This window comes from Molothrus ater, chromosome 7, assembly GCF_012460135.2.
Source record: "Molothrus ater isolate BHLD 08-10-18 breed brown headed cowbird chromosome 7, BPBGC_Mater_1.1, whole genome shotgun sequence".
NCBI lineage: Eukaryota > Metazoa > Chordata > Aves > Passeriformes > Icteridae > Molothrus > Molothrus ater.
Genome location: NC_050484.2, coordinates 17917883 through 17941079, shown reverse-complemented (window position 1 = coordinate 17941079; position 23197 = coordinate 17917883). Strand labels below are relative to the sequence as shown.

The 23197-nt window shown below is 39.3% G+C and overlaps 1 protein-coding gene and 1 long non-coding RNA gene across 3 annotated transcripts in view; one reads left to right on the top strand and one right to left on the bottom strand.

Moving 5' to 3' along the window:
• ITGA6 (integrin subunit alpha 6) overlaps nt 1-16225 on the top strand; it is a 38370-nt gene extending 22145 nt beyond the window's left edge. The window contains 18 exon segments of the mRNA XM_054515356.1: nt 71-159; nt 967-1094; nt 2042-2137; nt 2595-2656; nt 3915-4072; nt 4990-5139; nt 5878-5993; nt 6916-7105; nt 7191-7274; nt 7481-7560; nt 7720-7797; nt 7898-8000; nt 8583-8756; nt 9725-9823; nt 10193-10303; nt 10388-10486; nt 10812-10937; nt 14103-16225. Coding sequence (XP_054371331.1) covers nt 71-159; nt 967-1094; nt 2042-2137; nt 2595-2656; nt 3915-4072; nt 4990-5139; nt 5878-5993; nt 6916-7105; nt 7191-7274; nt 7481-7560; nt 7720-7797; nt 7898-8000; nt 8583-8756; nt 9725-9823; nt 10193-10303; nt 10388-10486; nt 10812-10937; nt 14103-14261 — 2102 coding nt within the window. The 3' untranslated portion in view covers nt 14262-16225.
• On the bottom strand, nt 156-23163 carry LOC118689197 (uncharacterized). 2 transcript variants are annotated; one of them, XR_008508486.1, is made up of 5 exons: nt 22990-23163; nt 18995-19039; nt 15386-15442; nt 14007-14154; nt 156-1545 (listed from the first exon to the last, which is right to left on the bottom strand). It is a non-coding gene; the product is annotated as an uncharacterized LOC118689197 (long non-coding RNA). The 2 variants fall into 2 exon arrangements; XR_004980578.2 differs by lacking the exon at nt 18995-19039 and having other exon boundaries at nt 22990-23160.
• Nucleotides 23164-23197: the final 34 nt, after the last annotated feature.

Below are 23197 nucleotides of genomic sequence, written 5' to 3'. Positions count from 1 at the left end.
TCTTACCCTTTGATTGCACGCTGCAGAAAGAGCAAGAATGATTTTAGATGTTGCAACTTATTTTCACCAGATATTGCAGTAGGGGCTCCATACGATGGTTTTGGCAAAGTATACATTTATCATGGATCCAAGAATGGAATAAATACGAAACCAGCACAGGTAATGAAATAACCTTTACTATGTAATCATTCTTGAACACAGTTAAAGGAGCGACAGGGCTATTATCCATCTTCCTTTCCATTGCTATTACTGGCGTGTTGGGTATACAGGAAAGTCGCAGGGCCCTTCAAAGATTGCATTGCTGACAGGAAAGATTAGGAATTCTTGTTATTAACAGATATTTTTATTTCTCTGGCCATCCACTGGCACCAGTAATATGTGCAGAAAGAAAAAGATGTATAGATCTGTTTTTTTTTTAAAAATCTAGTGCTCTGAAAACAATTACTTTCTTTGTTTTCTCTTTCATTACTACTGTTTCACTTCCTTCTTAAAATGTTTGGCTGGTTGTTGTTGGTTTTTTTGGTTTTTTTTTGTTTTGAGGGTCACTGTGTCCAGTTTGCAGGGTGGGAATGGAACTTCATTATATTCCCTAGAATACTGCTTGAATACTTTGCAGAATACTTCTTCTGTTTTAAGTGTTCGTAGTCCATAAATACTGTAAATAAACATGAGGGTAATAAACGTTTTTATTTAAAATTATGTAATAAACATAAGCTCTCGGCAGATGAGTAATTTCTGGTACTCACTGCTATTGCCGAGTAACTTCTTGGAAGAAGAGCAAATTGTCCTGGCACTTCAGTATCCTTTAGCTGAACTGAACACAGAGGTCCTGTTTCATAGGTCCTACTTCATTGTATCTTTTTCCCTCTTTTGTCTCTGACTGTAAGACAGCTATGTTCAGTTGTTACTTATTTTACCTTTATCACTTTTAAATGTCTGAATTCCCTCAATCTATTTGCTTTTTAGATTCTTGATGGTGAAAAAACAAACACCAATTTCTTTGGTTACTCTATTGCTGGAAATATGGACCTGGATAAAAATTCCTACCCTGATGTTGCTGTTGGTTCCCTGTCAGATTCTGTAAACGTGTACAGGTATTAATATGGAACCTTAATTAATTACACCAGGGCTTTGGGACAAACAACTTTACTTTTCAGGCAGAACAGCCCTTCCTACAATTTATGCTCCCATCTCTAAGGTGTATAGTAGTATCTGTGCACATAATAGTAATCTTAAATACACTGGAACAGCGCCTGAGAAAAGCAACTCACATGGCTTGTGGAAGAGAACAGAGTAGGTGGTAGAGGAGTTGGTCAGATTATTTAGCATTCTGCTTACTCAAAAGGAGCTCTAATCTTTTGCAGATAAAGGCAGGACAAAAACTTTTACCAAGGTGAGAACAAAAACCTCTTATGGTGACAAAGAGTGAAAGGAGTGGCCCAGTTAAGTGGAGCAGGTGGCTTACCAGCTATTTTAAACAACCTTTCAATGCTTTAATGAGAACAGGATCACCTCATTCATTTGTTCATGTGAAATGTCTTCTCCCTTCCAGAAAAAAGACAAGTTGTCAGGCAGAAGTATGGTTACAGCCTACATGCAGAGGAAGCGGGAAATAATCATTTCCCACAGCCACCAGGCTCCAAATTAAAGCTCTTGTGAACATGAACCTGAATGAGCTGTAGTACCTATAGTTGTTCCCAGGGGCTGAATTGCTACTGGTGGTAGAAACCCCCACTGAATTTTCTTGTAGTTTTTGTAAGTGTACAGAAAGACAACAACAACATCACATTAGAGTAGCCTGCTTCCCACTCAGGATCTGTAGTCATTCTTACTGACCTTTGCTTAGCTTTTAATAGATTTTAGGTTTTTTTCTAACCAGTGTCAAAGCCAAACTCTGTGTTTCTTAGAGTGTCTTTGTTGCAAATCAGTGCAGGGGTGGAGGGAATCTGATATTCACATTAATTATTTTATTAATCTTAACAGAAACCACTTCTTTTTTTTTACATCTTCCTTTTATTCCCTGTTTTTCCCCCAAATGAAGATCTCGGCCTGTGATAAGCATTAGAAGAAACATTACAGTACAGCCTGATAGAATTGATCTAAAGAAAAAGAATCCTGAGGACCATGGTGAAATCAGGTAAATGGAAAAAGAAATTCCTCTATCTGAAGCCTTGGTGTATTGAGCTTTCTACTGTCAAAATTCATTCAGTGATCATGTTTAAGTGAAGGGATATGAGAGTCATGCAGGTTAAGCAAATGTATCTGCATATGTTCATTTTGACTTCCTGAATTTTTTCAGCCTACTCTGCTAAAGACAAGGTGTGGAATATGTCCTTCTCATAACATGCATTTTTGGAAATTGATGTCACCTTGCTTCTGCAGACTTCTAACACAAGTATCTTGGCTTGAACAGCTTTGTCTTGAGTAGACACATAGGAGCAAATGCTGAATTGCTTATTAACCATTTTTCTTGCTTTATAATTCAGTCTAGTAAGCAGTAAATACCACAGTCATGACTGATCAGTTGAAACTTTTCATTCTGTTGGACCATGCCTTAATAAAAGTTAATACTAATTTCTTGGCACTTTTTACAGGATGGATGTGAAAGCATGTTTTAAATATACTGCAAACCCCAGAAATTTAAATCCAAGAATAAGTAAGTTCTGAAGATTTTAGATCTGTTTGTCACATGGTTTGTTTTTGGTTTTTTTTTCTTTCTTTAGAGTTCATCACGGAAACATATTACTCAAATTATAGTGAGTCATCTCAGACAGTGACTGACAAATTTAAAATGTGACTCAGTGCTAAGCTCAGCTGTTGCACAGTCTGTATTTAGAGTCATGCTGGTGTGTTAAGCTGTTCTGTGGATGACAGACTAAAGCTTTCTAAGTAATGCAACTGCCAGTGAACAAATGGCTTCTTTACAGACCCAAACCATTTTGCCTCTCTAGGTTAGTGCTGCTTTAGAGAATCCTAAACCTTTTTTAACGTCAATTTTATACATCCTTAGTGAGCATTATTTCTTATTGGAGGCTTACCCTATGAACCTGTCCTGTATTCATGAAAATGGTTTAGTGGAAATCATTAACTGAAATAAAAAAGTCTACATTAATAGGAGAAGACTGAAAGACTATGCCATAAAGATGTAAAGCACTTGTTACAATGCTGCTGTTACTACCTCTTGGAGAACTGTGTAGGATTTTGAGAGGAAATGAGAACAACTTTAGGCCAATGACCCTTTTTCTCCTGTGTTGTCTTGAATTCCTCAGTTACTTTTAAAATCCAAAGGCCGTGCCTGAATGAGTGCTGGTCCTTTAGCAGGTGAAGTGTTTGAAGCAGCTCTCAGTGCTTTGGCACACTCAGTGCTGTTTCCATCTCTGCAGCACTGAATTAGCTCGGTGAAGCAATCATTAAAAGAAGCACCGAGTTCAGATCTAGAAAAGCATACCGCAGCACACAACTGGACAGCTCTAGTCACAGTTCTGCTTTCAGTGTTAAAATTACCAGTGTATCTTTCTTGACCTCAGAATCCTGCTGGCTCTGGCTGGGCTATTTACAGCGGGTAGCTCAGCCCTCTGCTGGCTCCATACAGCAATTACAGCTCCCCCAGCCAGCCCCCATGCCCAAGGGAACGCTTTGCTTAGGGAATAATAGGATTTGGTCTAGAAATTTTCTTTAGATTCACACACGGGGTACCTGGCCCTCAACTGTGGCAGGACAAAACTGACATGGAGAAAGTTTTTTTTTTTTTTTTTTTTTTTTTTTAAATGACTGAAAACAGTTTGTGAGCCCAGCACTGTCTGGAACAGTCTTCTAGAATAATGCTTAAGATCATATCTTGTGAAATTAAAGTTCTTTTTAAAATGTTAATGATTCTTTTTCTTTATGGTGACCTACTTTATTTTTTCACATAGAGATCAATTACACGTTTGAAGTGGAAAACGAGAGGCGGCAGCTGGGCCTGCCCTCCAGGGTGCGCTTCAATGACCACTCGTCTGATCAGTTCACTGCAAGTACAACCCTCAGGGGACAGAACTCATGGGAGTGTGTCACTACAAGGCTTATACTGCAGGTAAGGGAGAGTATTTTATTTATCTTTCATTTAGATCCACTCTTTTTTTGGCAGCCTCTTGGAAGGAACCTTTGTATATAATTTTGTATTTAATTTCAAAGTCATATGCAATATAAAACTTCAAAAATAGAAACCCACTGTAGTTTACTATTCTCTGCACACACGATGCTTCCTCCTGTTGCCTTTCTTGCAAAGTATGGATAAAAACTGTAGCCACTGCAGCACACTCTGGAGGTCAGTAGAGCTGAACTAATTTAGAGCAACTGAGTGCCAAAAATGGAGAGCTGCTTCCAACAGAAATAATTGTTACAGAATTTTATAGTGACTGTTCAGGAAAAGAATTTTAAGCCAATGGTTTTGGAGTGGATGAATAGGCAGGGCAAGAAAGCTTGGTATGTGCTCTTTTGACTTGGCTGCTGTAGTGGCTCCTAGAGGTGGTATTGCTCTAGAGGCTAAACAGATTCCCTCTCCATGGCTCAGCAGGAATGAGTTAGCCTCCAAGACTGCTTTTGATCACAGCAGATTAAAGAACTTTAATTTATGAATAGAATAGAATCAAAGAATAGTTTGGGTTGAAAGGGACCCTAAGGATCATCTAATTCCAACTCCCATGCTAGGGGCTGGGACACCTTTTATTAGACCATGTTACTCAAACCTTGTTCCAGTGTGTGATTTTACTACAGCTGTGTGAATTTCACCTGCCTGAATTACTGTCTGTGGTTCACAGGAATCTTAATGGTGAGACAAATTGTCAGATTGGGAAACCAGAGATAAAAAAGGACAATAGCGCTGGGCTCTTTGTGTTCTTGCATGTTTAGAAAATGTTGAATTTATATACAGTACAAAATCTCATATTTGTGTTGTTTTTTTCTTCTCTACACTGTACACTAATGATGCAATTTAAAATATTTTAACAGGAAAAAATTAAAGATAAGCTACGTCCCATTCCAATATCAGTCAGTGTTAAAATTGCTGGCCTGGAGTCACCATCCAAGAGAAAAGAGAGTGCACTTCCAGATCTTATACCAATTCTAAATTCAAATGAATCTGAAACAGAGACCACAAAAGTAAGCCTTTGATATCACATACTCATAAAAATCTGTACTTCTACAAATAACTTAGTTTTAAAGACTGTAGAAAATTAAATTATGTCCAAAGGAAATAACTGGGTTGGCACTGGACATGTAACTATTGAATTATTATTTTATATTTTGTTCTGAACTTGTTACAACATGTTACAAACTATGTACTGTGTTCCTCTGCAACAAAAGTGAAGATGGTATATCTCCTTGGTTTCTTCCCTCTCCCCAGTAAGTTTTGGAGGAAATGTACTTTTGATTAAAAATAGAAATTCATTGTCTCCTGTTGGGAACATTTGTCCAACATAACAAGATAATCTACACTCTTAATTCTTCCACTGTTAGGAAGCTGGAATGGCATTTGAGCAATGACTGCAGCAGTGACATAGAAGGGAGGGAATATCTCCATTAAAAATTCTCATTTCCTTAATGCTTATTGGAGAATCAGACAGAAAGATGTATTTTCTCATAATAAGGGTACCTCTCATTTAGAATTATCCAACTCTGCTTTTTAGTCACATTTAAAGTTCTAAGCTACCAGCATCAAGGGCTGTATCTCATAAAGCAAAACTCGACAGGCAAGAATTAAATCAGGTTAAAATCTGAACTCTGTCCAGGAAAGTGCCTTGTGAGTTCCATGTAGATGCTTTATTCAATGTGTTTCAGGAATCTAATTTTAAGCTACTATTGTGTGTCAGGCAGTAAAATTGGTTTGGTTTTATTTAGGTGGAGTTCTTAAAAGAAGGATGTGGAGAAGACAATGAATGTCACAGCAACCTTAAGCTTCAGTACCGGTTTTGTACGAGAGAGGGAAATGAAGACAGGTTTACTTATTTACCACTGTAAGTCTCGATTAGTGCACTTCTAAAGTTCAAATTATTATCAAGTCCTTAAAAGAACTTTTAGGACAGGATTTTGGGAAAGAGAGCAGCTTTTTTCTGTGTCTGGCAAAACAGCCCTTGGTAATAGTATTGATTTGTCAGGGTGAGGAATGAGCGCAGAGGGGAAGAGCTTGAGAAGAAAGGTAGTTCAGAGTTGAATGGATATTAAGTGGCCACAGTAGTGCAGGGTAGGGCTAAAAGAAAAAAAAAACCAAGCCAATTTAATACCTGGAGAAATGATATTCTAAACCAGCTTTGCAGTAGTTTATTGTGTGACACTGTTAATTATTTTGCAGATGAAACTTGACTCTATGACAATTTGATAGAGTATGGTCTCGTAGCCCAAGAGAAGTTGTTACAGAGAAATGCAGTGATGATTTAATTTTAACACATGCCCTAGCACCCTGCTGCATCCCTCCTTCCTGGAGGGCCAGTGAAATTAGAGCAGGGATAAAACAAACAAGTGTTTTATTTACTGCCAGCAGTCATACGTTTTTAGCAGTGAGTGCCACACTCGGAAACCAAACCCATGTATACTTTACAAGTATAAAGCAGGTCAGTAGATTGATTTGGAGAAAATTCCTCACTACATGAGTCAGATGCAAGTGCTGGTTCAGAAATACTATAAACTCCTGATTACTTGAGGGGATTTATCATCCTGTTCTTCCTCTTCACTGCTGGCCACTGTCAGATGAAATACTGGGGTGGGGGGAAAAAACCTATGGCTATGCATGTTCATAGTTTGACTGTGCATGTTCATAGTTTTACTATAATTCTCCCCCAATATGAAGAAACTGTATTTGGATAAACAATCATAAGAAGCAAACTTGCATACACATTTGTTTTCCTAATGCACAGAACCCTGTACATTCTGTTTCTGTAGTGAAAAGGGCATGCCAGTGCTTGTTCTGAAAGACCAGAAAGATATTGCCCTGGAAATAACCGTGACAAACAATCCATCTGATGTAAAAAATCCACAAAAAGATGGTGAAGATGCATATGAAGCTAAACTAATTGCAACTTTTCCAGACAGTCTGACATACTCTGCATTCAGAGAGATGAGGGGTTATCCTGTAAGTATTTTTAAGAGAAAAACTACTGAAATTTTTAAACTATTTCCAGCATATTTTTACTTGTAAATACGTTCTGTTTAATCAGGAAAAACAGCTGACATGTGGTGCTAACCAAAATGGTTCTCAAGCAGAGTGTGAACTTGGAAATCCTTTCAAAAGAAATTCTAATGTAAGTTGCACTTCCTTTACTCTAGTTGTAAGATCTCGTTCTGACTGACCGCAGTCATCCAAAGGTCCTGTGTGTTGCAACTGGAAATCTGATTTGGATCTGTCTTTTTAACTCTAGAACTTAACACTTAAATGTTCTATAAAATTTTATTTATCAATATATCTTATAAAGATCTCATGTATTTCCTTATCTTTCTTCTTGTTTAGGTAACCTTTTATCTGATCTTAAGTACCACTAAGGTTAATGTTGATACAACAGACCTAGACATTAACCTGAAGCTGGAAACGTAAGTTTTCTTCATGTGCGTGCACCTGCACTTTGCTTTGATATACAGTTGTAAACGTTTTGAATTTATTTATTTGTTTGATTCACGGAAGTAATTTAATAGTAGAGAGAAACCCGCTAAATTTGTAAAATAAACACCATTGTTTCCTTTTCATTGTAGAACAAGCACTCAAGTTAATTTGACTCCAATTACAGCCAGTGCTAAAGTGGTTCTTGAATTGCTTTTATCAGTCACTGGGTAAGTGTTGATAGCATGACAGATTGGGGGGTCTGGGGACAGTTGTGCTTCAGACTCATTAAAATCTGATTATTTGCCTTTCCCACCCCCACCTGAACAGAGTTGCTAAGCCTTCTCAGGTATATTTTGGAGGTAACATCATTGGTGAGAGTGCAGTGAAATCTGAAGATGATATTGGAAACCTCATAGAGTACGAATTCAGAGTAAGTAATTTCGATTGATGCCGACAGCTGCTTTTAATCAAATGCACAGCTTCTTGCTTTATGCATATAAATGCTTTTAGAAGTTACTATAATGGAATTTGCTTTCTTTGGCCCAAAATCCTAACTTCCTGTTCAGAACATGCAGTTTGACTGTGGGCTAAAACTTCTTTAGGCGTTGATATTTTATCAATTTTATAAAAAAGAGGTTGGGAAAAACTTTCAGACTTACAAGAGCAAGAGCTTGTTCTCTGTGTCAGAGTTCATCAGAAACTTGCAGTTTGCCTCAGTTACGCAACTGACTGATTTGTTAACTCTAAATTTGAATTGTTGTTGCACATGAAGATTAATTTCTAAAAATCAACCACTAAAAGTTCATGTTAGGGAATTCTAATCCTTCTATGTATTTACTTGCTCCCCAAGTATGCTAGTTTTAGTATGTCTTCGTACTATTTTGACTGCCTTTCATCTGATCTAACTTTCCTGTTAGCTGCATGCTTAAAGCTTGTCCAAATCAATAATGTTTTCAGGAAGAAAATTCCTCTGAAAAGTATTTCACAGTTTAAAGAAGGTTTATTTTAATAGGTAACTAACTTGGGCAGACCACTGAAAACATTTGGCACTGCTTCCCTGGACATCCAGTGGCCAAAAGAAATTAGTAATGGCAAATGGCTGCTTTATTTGATGAAAATAGACTCCAAAGGCTTGGAAAAAGTCTCCTGTCAACCCGAGAGTGAAATCAACAGTTTGCGTGTTGCGGTACGTTACCCTGTCTTCTGTCGGTGAATTGGTACAACATGGAAGCACCCCGCAGCAAGTGAGAGTAGGACATGAGAGCTTGCCTCTAGAAGGAGTTACTTTTTATCTTAAGCAGCTCACAAGCACTATACTGCACCAGTTATCTGTGAATAAGCCTATCAGGAGAATTCTTAACAGCTAATGAGGCTGATATGCTAAAGGATAGATGCTAGGACACGATGACTGTTTTTGCAATGGGCACTGCTGTCATAGGCTCTTACACAGGATGAAACTGCTGACTCTTCTAACAAATTTCATCAGTATTATTGAAAACTGCTCAGTAATAAAAGCATCTGAGTTCTTACTCAAAAAACAACAAATAACTAAATATCTTTCCAGAAGACAAGGAGCTGGAACCTAAATTTATTTATTTACCACAATAAGAAGCAATTTTCATAGCCCTGGATTGTGCCTATCTAGCAAAATCTTTTTCCTAATACTTAAGCTGCATTTTTTTCTTCATATAATCTTAAGATTATATGGGAGGAATTTTTATTTTCCACCATTAAAACTGCATGCACATAAACCTGTTTTTGTCAGATCATTGTATTAGTTAGTATAACTTGAAGTGAGTGTAATTAGTATACAGTTAAAAAAAACCTGCATCTAGTGACCATTGCACATTCTTACTCTTTTAACAGAGTACCATTAATACTCTTTATCTAGAAATAAAAATGGAAATAGCATTAAAGCTTTATAAATCTAAACCTCCCTTTGCCCTATTAAAGAAAATAGTCTGTTGGCCTTTCTTTTAGTAATCTCAAATTTTATTCTTAGCAGTAAATGTAGTTAAGTAGGGCTATATAATGCTATCAGTCATGTGCTGATTTTGGAAGAAGAAAACACTGAGCTCTAGTTTCACTGCTTGTATGAATTAAAAGATTCTTACAATAAACTGCTCTTTAATGTTTTACTTTTCTTCCTTGTAGGAATCCCATAACTCAAGAAGAAAGCGTGAAGTTGCAGAGAAGCAGATTACAGACGGCCAGGCATTTTCCTTATTCTCAGAAAGAAAATACAAGACCTTGGTAAGGATATTGCTGTATTCTTGTCAGATACCTCCCTCAGCACTCGAAAGAGGTCTTTTCTGAGTTTGGCAGAGTGAAAGAAATTCTCCCTTTCCCTTATCTTAATCCGAATATCGATGCTTTTAAAATTCAAACATTTAGATCATCTACAGTGAGGAAGAACTAGGAAAGAATATCTGCATAGTTACTTACCTTAAAATAAGCAAGTAATAACATCTTCATTGTATTTTCCCATTGCTATCAGTACAAACAGAGAGTGGTTCTTGCATGTAGGTATGATGCATATAGTCCAATCTTTAATCTTGGGGTGAGGTTTAAACAATCTGTGACGATGTGATCCTACTCACATGTAGAAATCTGTATTTGCAGAGCTGCAATGTGAATGCACGCTGTGTGGATATAAAGTGTCCCCTGAAGGGTTTTGACAGCAAGGCATCTCTTGTGCTGCGTTCCAGGCTGTGGAACAGCACCTTCTTAGAGGTAAGTCCTCTTACCTGCCCTTCTTGAAACGTCAAGAGTTCTTTCCTGTTCTGTGTCTAATACTTGTGTTTTATTTTGGAACAGGAATACTCAAAAATGAATTACCTTGACATTCTGGTTAGGGCTTCTATCAGTGTTCCTGCTGCAGCTAAGAATGTTAAACTCACAAATGAAGTTGCTCAGGTAGGTTCAGTGTTAAATGCTAACCACATGTTATAGTTGTGGTTGTTCTACCTTATCTCCAAAGACCAAGAATGAAACAAATTTAAAACTAGCTAAAAGTTTAACTTTCTAGCAGAGTTTTGAATTATTGTTATTTTTTATCTTTTAATGGGGTTGAAAAAATTAATTACCATATTGAAATGATACCAGTGGGAACTTTTTATTGAAAAGCATTTTGTAGAAGACATCTTTATATAGTCTTACCTCTCCTCTAACAATTGCAGCTTTCTAATTAAACATGTACCTTCTAAATACCCCTTCCACCTGCACATTTTCTGTCCTGTAGGTGCGTGTTACTGTATTCCCTGCAAAACCAGTAGCCCTTTACACAGGAGTTCCGTGGTGGATCATTGCAGTGGCTATCCTTGCTGGAATACTCATGCTTGCACTGTTGGTATTCTTACTATGGAAGGTGAGCTTTTACTAATCTGGTTATTTTTTATTTTCTGGTCTCTAACTGACAAGATAGCAAACTAATTAAGTATTTGGGACTCAAAATTGGGCAAAACTGCAGCAAGTCACACATTATCAGTTTCTCAGTTCTGCAGCACTTGGAATTAAAATGGTTGTACAGGCAGACTTGTTACATAATTTTTCTATTTTCACATCCTCAAAAGGAAGTATTTTGAGCTCCAGATGAAACTTGAGACAAATGTTCAGAGGCCATAGTTTGATACAGGTGGATAGAGCCATTGGGAGCCTCTGCAGTTGGATGTAAAACTTCATGTGAGCTATTTAGAAATGTTTTAGTTCTCATAACATCAGAAATACCTTTAAACTGATAGTAGATGAAAATAACCAAAAGCACAGGATTAATACATAGCCAGGTGTGCTAGTGAATTTCTTATTATTGCTTTTTTATATTAGAAACCTTAAAGAAATAAAGAGGTATAACAAATGGTTAACTATTTGCAAAAGAAAAAATCAAGTGTCTTTTTTCTAATTACCTTTGTAAAAATGCCAATTATTTGTGTTCCCAAGTATAACAGAGCAATCTTTTCATTCTTAGTTTTTATAGGTTAGTAGTATTTGCTGTTATTGGATAGCAGATGGTTATTTAAGGACGAGGATGTGAAGAATATCCTATCTGTCACTTTTTGTCCCAGTGAAACTGCAGCAGTTAGCTTTGAGGAGCTATTTGCTGCAAGTTACTTCCCTTGGATAGTTCTGATTTCCTTATTTTCTAAAAAATGCCCAGCTGCTTCTGTAAATACTCCTGATGAATGAATACTGGGTGGGCTGTTAGGTTCTAACTACTAGTGTTTTACTGTGCATGAAAATACAAACATTTTTCACATGCACACACAGTGAAAAATGCTGTTTTGATGGCACAGACTGTGCTGTTTTATGAAGGACAAACATCATACTGGAAAGACAGATACATCATTGATTTAAGACAAAAGCTTGTATCGAAGGGGCCAAAGCAGTAACTGGTTTTGTTCTACACCCTGTGGTTTTGTCTGTCCATGCACTAGTCCACAAACAGGTTTCTGTATAGGGTTCTTTCTGCTCTTCACAGCTACCTTCACTTGCTATGGACGTACTTCATTGTAGCTTTTCTTAAAAAAACCCCAAACAGATTGTCTGCAAATTTATCAAAATGCCTCTGATATAATATTCTTAGGTTACTCTGTTAATAAATCAGATTATTTTATTCTTTTATTATATAGATCAAGTAAGCCCAAGAAATTCCCAGATCTAGAAACAGCTGAGTTCTTGTGATGACTTTTTAATTTTTGTTTCTTTGGCCTGTGAAGGGATAATGGGAAGACAGGTGACAGACTTAAGTCAGTTTTAATAGGTTTAACTTCTTCCAGTCCACAAAAAATGACTAAATACCTTGCTTCCTTGTAGTGTGGTTTCTTCAAGAGAAATAAGAAAGATCATTACGATGCCACATATCACAAGGCTGAGATCCATGCTCAGCCATCTGATAAAGAGAGACTTACTTCTGATGCATAGTACTGATCTACTTCTGTAATTGGTAACTGATGATATTTTTTAATTTCTAGCTGTGGCACATGCTATGGTTGCAGTGGCTAACTGTGAAGCTTCTTCTGCATAAGTTCTATTAACTTTTGGATTTCAAGCTATCATACTTGCTTGCTCCTTCTGTTGATAGATTTTCAGCTTTTGGTGCATGTGAACACACAGAGGTTTACCCTGGTCTAAAATGCTTTTTTTCTTTTTTCTTTTTTTAAAAACATGGTGATCTGTTGCAATGGGCTTCAGTATTTTTTTTTTTTTAATTTATGCTTTACTATTACAAGTAAGTCTTTAAGCTTGCAAGATGGGAATCAACACTGTAGAGTTAAGATGCAAAGATAAGACTGCAGCAACAATACATAAATTTGCTTTACTAACCTTTAGTGCATGCTGTACATGTTGCTTACATTGGAGAAGGGTTTTCGTAACGAGAATTTATTTCTGTGGAAACATCTGTTTTACTTGAGTTCTAAGGTACTTCTCTAGGAACACACTTTGCTGAAGTTACAAGATGCATGATGATATTTGTGCTTCCAGCAACCTTTATTCCACTTATGTGCATGTACATTGTATCCATAAGTGTGCTTGGAATAGGGGAGGGGGGAGGAATTCTTAATGAATTATTTCAAAACAGCGTTTAATGAAACGGTGAATTGGCTAAAGATTTGGTCTTTGCTCACTGTAATTTTTTTAAAATTCAGTTCTATCTAAGTTCTAATATTAAGAAACCCCCAAATCATTGACCAAACAGAACCAAAAAATCCAGCACCTCTAATACTATGAAAAAAGTTTGCTCTGTGGTTCTTACCCCCAGCAGTATCTAATGTCAGCTGGATGACACAATGTCTCTTAACCTGAATCTTGATCCATAAGGATGATCAGTGATCCATAAGGATGTAAAGCTGAGTGTGTACCAAATCATTATCTTTGTATATCATGGCCATAGCTCCCTTTGGTTTTGGAAATTAATTTTAGTCCCATGCCTTGATATTCACAATCACTTCTTACAGCGGCTTTGAATAAAAAGCTGCAGAGTGCAAAGAAGCTGGTACAGGTATCATCCAGGGCGACTTCCCATGGCAAGCAAGACTCATGTTTCTAATACAGCATATGTGTAGTTAGTTTAGGTGACTGAAGTGGAAATGGTGCTTTGAAAACCAAGGCCCTTAGGGTAACTTTTTTTGAATGTTCTGGAAATCTTTCTGTAGGTTAAGGGTAAATCATGTCATCATACAGGAAGACACTGAAGTACATACCTACCTTTGATTCAGGAGAAGCAGCTTTCCTGTGTGTAGCAGTAAATGTCCTCATTAGATGACTGAACAGCTTTGTACTGGAGGGAATCTTTTTAAGATATTTGATTACCATGGATAGTCAGAGCATGCCCTTTGTCTTTAACTGCTGCCGAAGAGCTAACGCAGACCTCTGGCTCACATTTTTACAGCTAAATATGCTACATTTTTGGCCTACATACTTTTGTTCTCAATTTTCTTACCTGCCTATTTGTGTGAAGGAAGAATTTACTGCCTCTATAATTGTAGTACTTTGGCAGCAACTCACAGCTAAACTGTTCCTTTCCTCCTGTGTGCAGTGCGGGTTCTTCCGGCGTTCCAGGTACGAAGACAGTGTCCCCCGCTATCACGCTGTGAGAATTCGAAAAGAGGAGCGACAGATCAAAGATGGGAAAAGCCAAGACCTTGAGACAAAACAGTGGTTCACCAAATGGAATGAAAATGAAAGCTATTCTTAGGCAAAAATGTTGTTTATCCACAAAGTTCAGATAGAGGTTAAGGTTTTCATTCATGGAATACTGATGGAGTTAGACCTGTGAACACTATATGCATTCACTATTTGATTGTAGATATTACTACTTATATTGAAGCTTTTATTTGCACAGTTAAAAATGGCTTCAACAGACTTCATTTGCCTTATTTAATTTCCACACTGCCTCTTCATCCCCCTTAAATCTAACCCACACTTCAGATAATATTTTGCTGATGTGGGGTCTTTTCTGCAAAATAAGCAAAACCACTACAGCAGACCTGATCCTCCTGTGATCCTGACTCTCTTCCTAGTTACTTAAGGCATGCATGATTAAGGTCAAGATGAGTTCTCCATTGTTCCCTCAATGCACAGTGCTTTATAAACACAGAGTGGCCTTATCACACTTTGTTCAAGTAAAACTGAAGACCTGCAAGTCTGCTTTAGTCATAACCCTTGCCTGCTGCAGTAGTTAGGGCTTAACAAAAAGCATCATCTTAAATTACACATGCAATGGGTCATGTTGCTTGATTTTGGGTTCTTTTTAAGATCAGATTGTGTGATTCTTGCTCACAACAAATAGACACAGGTTTTGGTTTTTTTTTAAGAGAGGCTTGAATATTAGATGTACTTTGTGTATATATATATTTTAGTCATTTTCGTATTTATTTTTATTATAAATCATTGTCTTTGACTAACTGGTAGGCTGAAGACTACTGAATTTTTAAAGCCACTGTTCTTGTTTTTGTGTTTCTGTGTTTGAACTTCAAATTATGAGACCTGAGGCTTTCACTGCATTTTAATAAATCACTGAAGGTGCCAATGCTTTCTAAAATGTAAATATTTATGCAAATGATGTGTATGGGTGCTTTCTTTTTCCTGATGCTTGTAACATCAGGTCCTGTAACATGATTTGTATATTACTGTGGACTATTTAACAATTTGGACACCAAAGTGAAATAATGTTTTAGATACCATTTTATCCTCACTGCAAGAAAGTGACAAGTCCTTTGGAAACCTCTTTCCAGCTTCATAAGGACTTCCTGGTTGGCAGAAGGCCTTGACTGCTGCAACTGTTGTATAGCACTTGGAGGCTGTAGATGCCTTACTTACCTTAACTGTCAGGATCTGAGCTGATCCACGTTGAGACTACTGAATCATCTTGAATACCTGAATGTTGATAAAAGTAGAATGTTGATAAAAGTAGAATGTTGATAAAAGTAATCTGATTATTGTAACATAACTGAGAAAATGATTTAAAGAGTTTACTTTTTTACCCATATTCTAAAGCCTTGGTACTATTTAAGAACAAAGATTTAGTTCACAGTTGTGTATTCCATGTGGAACAAAATTCTGCTCAAAAAGTATGCATGTTAATTGCTTGTACTATGAACTATGCAAAAACCTCTTGGTACTTTTTCCCCTCATAGGGTAAAAACCTGCTAGGAGGGCAGTTGTCAAATGTCTTATTTTTACTGCTAACTTTGAATGTACCTTCTTGGAAGGTGTGGTCACCTAAAAAGTTACCTTTAGGGTTAACTAAGATGAGTCTATTAAACTAGATAATCTCAGTGTGTTATGACCCTGACTTTATGAATGCTTACATAATAATTATGTATTAATATCTTTAGATATTAATACATAATTAATTATGTATTAATATCTTTCAGAATCCTAGCTTATTTGCTTAAAGGCTCAGCAGCATCAGAAGCCAGGCTAATCAGGGGATAAGAAGCTTGAGAAATACCCCCGAGTATAAAATCAGGTTGTGGCCCTCATCTAAGAACATGAATGTCTTAGCAGTGTTAAAGTTCTTGAAAAAATAAGTCACGTCACTGGTATATTTTTATCTCAAACTTTGTTATACCAGCTAAGAATGCTACATCATTCCATGATTAGAAATTACCTGTGGATATTTGTATAGAAGTGTGAAATAAATTTTTTTAAATTAAAGATGGTCTTGGTAATAGTGATTTTATCATACTTAACTGAGGTGGCCACAGCTAAGTTCCCTAGAAGAAGAGGCTGGAAGTGGCAGGCTTTAACAGGTTCTCGCTCAGCATTGCCGTAGCTCTTGCTGCCCTGCTCCATGCAAGGAGCAGATAAGGAGCAGCAGGAGATAAGGCACAGTCTCAGGCTCACAGGCTCTCTGCTGCAGTGGTAGGAGTCAGAGCCTCACATGCCAGCTCCCACTGGGACATGGCTCCTCTCTCCATGCTTGCACTCAAGCTGCTCCAGCTGTCCCACTCATGCTTCCATGCAAGCAACCTCCTAAAAATCTTCTTAAATAGTGCCAGACGAGTATTTGAGTAAGTAGTGGAGATGGCTACATCCCCCAAAATTGGTCAAGGATTTTGCATACCTATTTGTATCATTTAGCAGTGGAAATTTGAAAAAACACAATTGCAGGGTAGTTTAGAGTCCACCAAAAAAGCCCTATGGAAAAGCCAAAATTATGCAGGGAAAAAATCCCACCAAATCCAACAGCCAAAATGTGGCTCCACCTCTAAGATGTTAGCCCTCACTGGATGCTTTTACTCAGTGTTGCTGAAAGGCCTTTTGATGCAACAAAGCCCAAAGAAAAAGGTTAGCTGGATATATGCTAGGCCACTCCTTGTTGTCGAGGCCAAGAAGCTTCCAGAACTAGACCCAGAAAATGTCGCTAGACCCTTCAGCGCATCTCAAAGACAAGAACACAATCTGCTCTTATTAAGCAATTACATGCTAGCCACAAACATTTGTCTACAAGAAGACAAAATATCAATTGTCAGAACAGTTAAGTAGCTGATCATAGTAAGTTTTGAGCAAATCTGTTATATTGGGCTTTATATGTATGCTCATATATACCATGCACATAATAGTACTAGATGTAGTCTATACAATATATACAGTGGTACAGCACTCTAATGCTGTATGTGTACAAAATGCATGCATACGTGATATATAAAACTTAGTGTTCACTATATATTATGTGTGTTTTATATCTATACAAAAATATACATACACTATATTGTCCAAGGTACAGAAACAGAGTGTTGGCAAACTGCAATGCTTTCCCATAGGTTTAACTGTTGCAGCACAGCAGAACCTTACAAGAGAATATACCTTTCAATTTAAGGGACCACCACAGCTCAGTTCCAGTAGCCACCTGTCCAAAAGAGTTGTATGTGGAAAAAGGCAACAGGGTGCTCAGTTGGACACAAATAAAGAATCAGTACATGAAGTAAAATGAAACTTCTGAAAGGGGCACTGAACCATAAAGCAGCCTTGTTGCAATGCTGATGATCATGGCTGCAGTGTGTCTTCACTCCACAGACTGCACACAACCAGGGAGCTGCTCATGTTCAACAGCTGCAGTAGCTTCTCCCAGCACAAAGCCAGTGTGTCAGCAGTTGGTCTGCAGAGGCCAGGAGACCAAGCTGTGACAAACAACCAGGCAACTGCAGCCAGTGCTCTGAGCCAGCCTGTGGACACGCTTGGACGTGCCTCAGCTGCCTCACCAGACAGCTCAGCTGCGTGGCACAGGAAGAGCACAAGTGTGTTTCCCTCTAGGGATTGTGGAACTGGTTGCTTCAGTTTTTTATTCCAGTCCTCAGATACCTTTCAATGTCTATCTTTCCAGGCCCCAGAGTCATAATTCATACTATATACCTTTTACAGGCTCATAAACCTTGCTGAGTCCTAACCTTGTAAAAAAACCACCACAAAACTCCTTATCCCAAAAGACTGCTGCTGTAACAGGCCTTAAACCCCAGCCAAGGTGTGACATTGTCACTATAAAGGGGTTGGGGACCCGCAGTTTGCATTTTTCATATTGCAAGAAAGACCCCTTTCTTCCTTTTCTAGCTCTGCAAAACGTTTGTTTGCAAGCAGCACCTTTTCAGGGCCCTACCTGCCTCAAATACCCCAGAAAACACAGAGAACAGATTTTTGCAAGACGAGGTGTCCTTGCTGCTGCAGACCAAGATACTGGTACTTGGTCATCACTGATACACAATGCCAACTATGTATTCTCTCCCTCAATCACAGTATCTTGGGGGGATAGGGAAGGAAGGGACAGAGGAGTCAAATACTTTTGTTAGGAACATATGAAATAATGCAACTGATAAGTTGATTAAAAGAAATGTTAGCAGGATGCTGCTTGAAGTGGAGGAGTCCAACAGAATACCCCAGTATAGAGCTGAGAAGTGCATCACTGCCAGCCTGCTTACAAGGCACTCTGCCCAATTGCAGCTTAGCAAGGAGGAACAACATGAAAACAGCCATCCTGGACCTGATCACAGATCCACCCGGACCAGCAGTCCACCTCTGACAGCTGCTGAGAGTTGTCCGCAGTGTCCACAAAATCCTTTGCTGTTCCTATTCCCCTAAAATGTTAATGCTTAACTTCAGAAGCTGTGTAGTTTATTTTTCCTGTATCCAAAAGACATTCATAGAATTCTGAGTATCTCAAATTGGAAGAGCCCCATAAGGGTCATAGCTCCTCACAAAAAAGAGACCAAAGCCACACAAACCAATGTTACCCTAAGAATTTGTCAAGCATGGCAAGAGCACAACTTAGCAACAAAAACCTAAGGATGAAAACAAATCTAAGAACAACAAACAACTGGTGCAGGTTAAGTGCACAAACTGGCTAGATGGGCCAGGTGACTGTGCAGGCATTGCAGCCAAGCATATAAACCATTGAAATAAAAGAAAGAAATATTCTTAGGATACTCATACCTGGCAAGTTTTTTCTTAATCTGAGCTGCAACCACTTTGGAGGACCTTAAGGAAAAGGAGAAAAGCACTAGTACATGCAGCACCCAAAAATTGATGACTTCCAGTAACACCTTAACAAACAAGAAACTCTTTCTATGTAACACTCTGCAATATTAGAACTTAAAAAATAAATAAAATTGAAATTCAACTAAACATTGTGTTTTCAGTTCTTCTGAGGTCTGAATTGTTCTGTCCCATTTAAATTATTGATCCAGATGTATCAGAATTTCAACAACACCAATAAGCATGAATATGAGAAGGAAAAATGCAAAATAATGAAAATAATACATTTCCCCTTTTTGGTTTGCATAAGAATTTACAGAAATTAGTATGTTAGAGCTCTGGCCAGTGTCATACTGGATCACATCAGAGCAAGCCCCTAGAAAATCATCAATGAGAGAAACAGGTTTTAGGAGAGAAAGAGCATTCAAAATTTTCTCCAGTATTCTAACAGAACATGTTTACATGGATCAGAATCTGATTGATTGTTTAAACAAGATGAGGAAACACCATTAGGTAAATAGAGAGGTTCTTATCTGAAAACAGCATTGAAAGAATTATCCACCATTCTTTTATCCACAGTTACTTCTGTGACTGCTCATGCTGCACAACTTTTTCTGAGAAAAGTGCTCTCTGTTTACGTGACTGTGTATGGTCCCTAGCTTACAATGCACAATGATTTATTTAACCTCTGGCAGCCTTTGCCACATCTTCTGCCTGGGGACTACTGTCCAAAGATAAGTTTGGGCAGAAGGCCAGTTTTTAAGGCATGTCTGTAAAGCTGAAACACCAAACAACACCACCGTAATATATACATCTAAAAGATGAAGCCAATCCAGAGCCATCATAAGAAACTGCAACAGTTTACAAAGACTCCATGTACTGCTTGCAGGCACTGCTTTAAACTAGTGCTGGCTCACAGCTGAGGCCATCAAAGTGGCTTTGAGCACAGCAATTCTCAAGTACAAGTTCCAAACTACTACAAACTTGAGCACCATGAGCTACTCCTAGGTGTTCCAGGAGTGGCCTACAAGCAGCAATGAGCAAAACTTGCCAACAAGCTGTATTTGTAGAAGCCTTGCAGAGCCAGACAAGCTGTCTGTTTGCCCCACTAGCCAGCACTCCCTGGCCAGAGCAGAACAAGCTGTTTGCAGCATAAAGATTAAGGTGTGGCTGGATTACAAACCAGATGAAAAAAAGCAGTCTAATCCTGCTTCATTCTCACACACTATTGGTGCAGTTCAGGAAGCTGCATCTGGAGGCTGACTGAAACAAATGTTTTCTGCATTTCAATGCAACATGAACAAGAAATAAGACAGCCTTAAATGGGAGGAATCCAACAAAGCACTGAAGGGATTAATGTGATTGCTGTATCAGAACTGCTCTAGTGGATGCCATAGGATATCCATCCCCTCTCTCATGTCATAGACAAGTCACAGGTACCAGGTTTGTTTACAGGAAACCAATCAATATTGAAAAGTTGATTTAATAAATTTATGGGACGAATACTAATATCCTCAATAGAAAAAGCAAATGAATGCAGGGCATCATCCACTGTTGTTCTCTCTTTTCAGGAATTGCACTGGGAATAATAACCAGCACATCTCCACTGGAACTCAGGTTAGCTATCAAAAGATTGCTTATCCTTCTCAGAGGAGCAACCACTGCCAGCATGAACCAGATTTGATTCACACATCAGCACTCCACCCACAGGCTGGAGACCCTCACTTATTTTCTTTATTTTAATCAATATGGTAACTATAGCACATTCCATACTATATATGTTTCTTCACTGTGGGAAAAATCTACTGTTAACAGTAATTATAAGGGAAGGTCACGAGGGCACCTTGCCCACTGAAATACAAAAGGTAAATTGGGATAAAGCTTCTTATTGAACAGTATTTCAGTATGGTGTAGTGTGGAGAATAACTTGATAGATGGCACTCTTAAAGAGGCCTTCCTGATACATATTATTAACATTTAACAAAACCATAATAATTAGGTAACCAAAAATTTCTCTCCAATTACAATTGGAACATATCATTAACCTGTTTATAGGCAGAGAAGCAAGAGGTGACCACACTGTCACTCTGTGGAGTGCCTGAACTGACTTCAGACATGGGGGAACTGAGATGGTGCATTCCCTCCCACACCTCCTCAGGCCTGCTCTATGATTTCAGGAGTCACCTCCCTCAGCTGCAGTGCTAATGAAACTGCACCATTGTTACTGGACTTTTCTCCCCCAAAATTTCCAGCACTTTAAAACTGCTTTTATGGCTAGGATGGAAATATATTTTTGACTAAAGCCAAGCATTTCCTGACCCGGTACCAAGAGAGGCCCTTTGAACTCTCGCACACGCCAGCAGGCTGTGACCAGCACCTCTCCAGGTGGGACACCACCTGGAGCTCATGAACCCTCAAGCCTGCCATACAGGAAAGCCCATCCCCCTACAGCCCTCGAGGAGCAACTCTTGCCCACTGACAAATGTGAATGGATCTGATGCCTTCCACTGAACTCAAGGGGAACTTTTCAGAGTAACACAGGTATAGATGTACACACCTCTGTGCCTGTGTGTGAATTATGGCCTATGCAGTAACTAACAGAGTGAATTCTGCCTTCAAACTCTGCTAGGGCACGAGGTTAAACTCCTATCAAATACTAAATTATTAAAGCAGGTATGCTTACCAAAACAAAGGTAGAATTATTGAAAAAATCATATTATTTGAAAGTAGCTAAGTGCTTGCTTGGCATAAGTAGCTAGAATTGTTATAGCAAGCTGAGCTATATGGCTATATTGCATTAGTCAAAGATGGATCATAGTGAAACCTGGAACTAACAGCCTAAACATTACTAATAGTTAGAATAGACAAAACTGTAATTTAAATATTACTCAAAAATTAATAGCTGGATCAACCATATTATAACATGGACTACAGAACTGACTGAAATCACCACAGAAACAGACCTAAGAGGATGTGAAAATAACTACATGGCAAACACTTGGTAACAAAACAGCAAAGCAGTGAAGGTCAAGAAGGGCCCAGACTCTCTTATGGCTATTGATCCACACCGTTGTGTGCAGTTTAGACTGTAATAATAATTGCCCAGGGATTTTTTTGTCTGGAGGTCTCTCTTTTGAGACACCTAGCTCAAGCTATGAGGTATCAACATTTATCTGTGCTGATAGATCTATCTGATGGAGACGAGAGCCTAGTGTCAAAGATGTCTTTAACATCTATACTGCAGTAAGTTTATCAGAAATGCTTATAATCACTGTTAATGACGTTTTTTGTTAGTATTCTAGATATTTGTACGAGAGCAGGACAATAAACCATTCAATACACAGTTTGGTACCTCACGTGTTGCAATTTAACAGGCAGTAAAGTGATTCACTGTGACACACAGTCCAAGTGCTTTTCTACCAACACAGACATATTGTGCTCATTGCTGACTGATCAGGAGTGCATCTGTAAAAGCAGAAGCCCTATTCTTCCTCTGTGCTTTTTGTTTCATTATCTTTTTTCTGGTAACTGAAACAAACCGCAGCCCACCCACAGCCGGGCAGACGCAGGTGCCACAGTGAGAAGACGCACGGCTGTTTAAGCCCGATGCCCTCGGCGGAGGCTCTGCCCTCCCGCCGGCCCTTCTGTGAGTTTCTACAGTTCCCGTTCCGGCCCGCGCCTCACCCACACCGGGAGCCGAGTCCCCACCGCCCGCCACGGCTCCATCTCAGGCCGAGGGGGAGCCCCGGGTGCGCCGAGCCCGCAGGGCCGAGCCCCGGGCACCGCAGTGTCCAGCGAGAGCCGCTGGTGCACGGGCATCTCTCGGCCTCGCCACGGCCCCTGCGGTCCCGGACCCCCACCCACAGCCCTCACGGCTCCCCGCCTGTGGGCAGGGCGCACCCGCAGCCCCTCGCCGGGCAGGCGGCGGCACCAGCACCCGTAACGTCGCGTACCTGTGCGCGGCCGGGCTCCTCCGCGAAGCGAGCGTCGCCTCCTCCCGTCGGGCCCTCGAGGCGCCGGGGACAGCCGAGCGTCCGCCTCAGGCGCCGGCAGGCAGCTCCGGGCACCGCCGCCTCGCTCCCTCAGAGCCGCCCTCTCCCCCGCCCCGCGCCGCTGCGGGGCCGGGCCGGGCGGAGACACCCACCCCCCTCGGGCACCTCC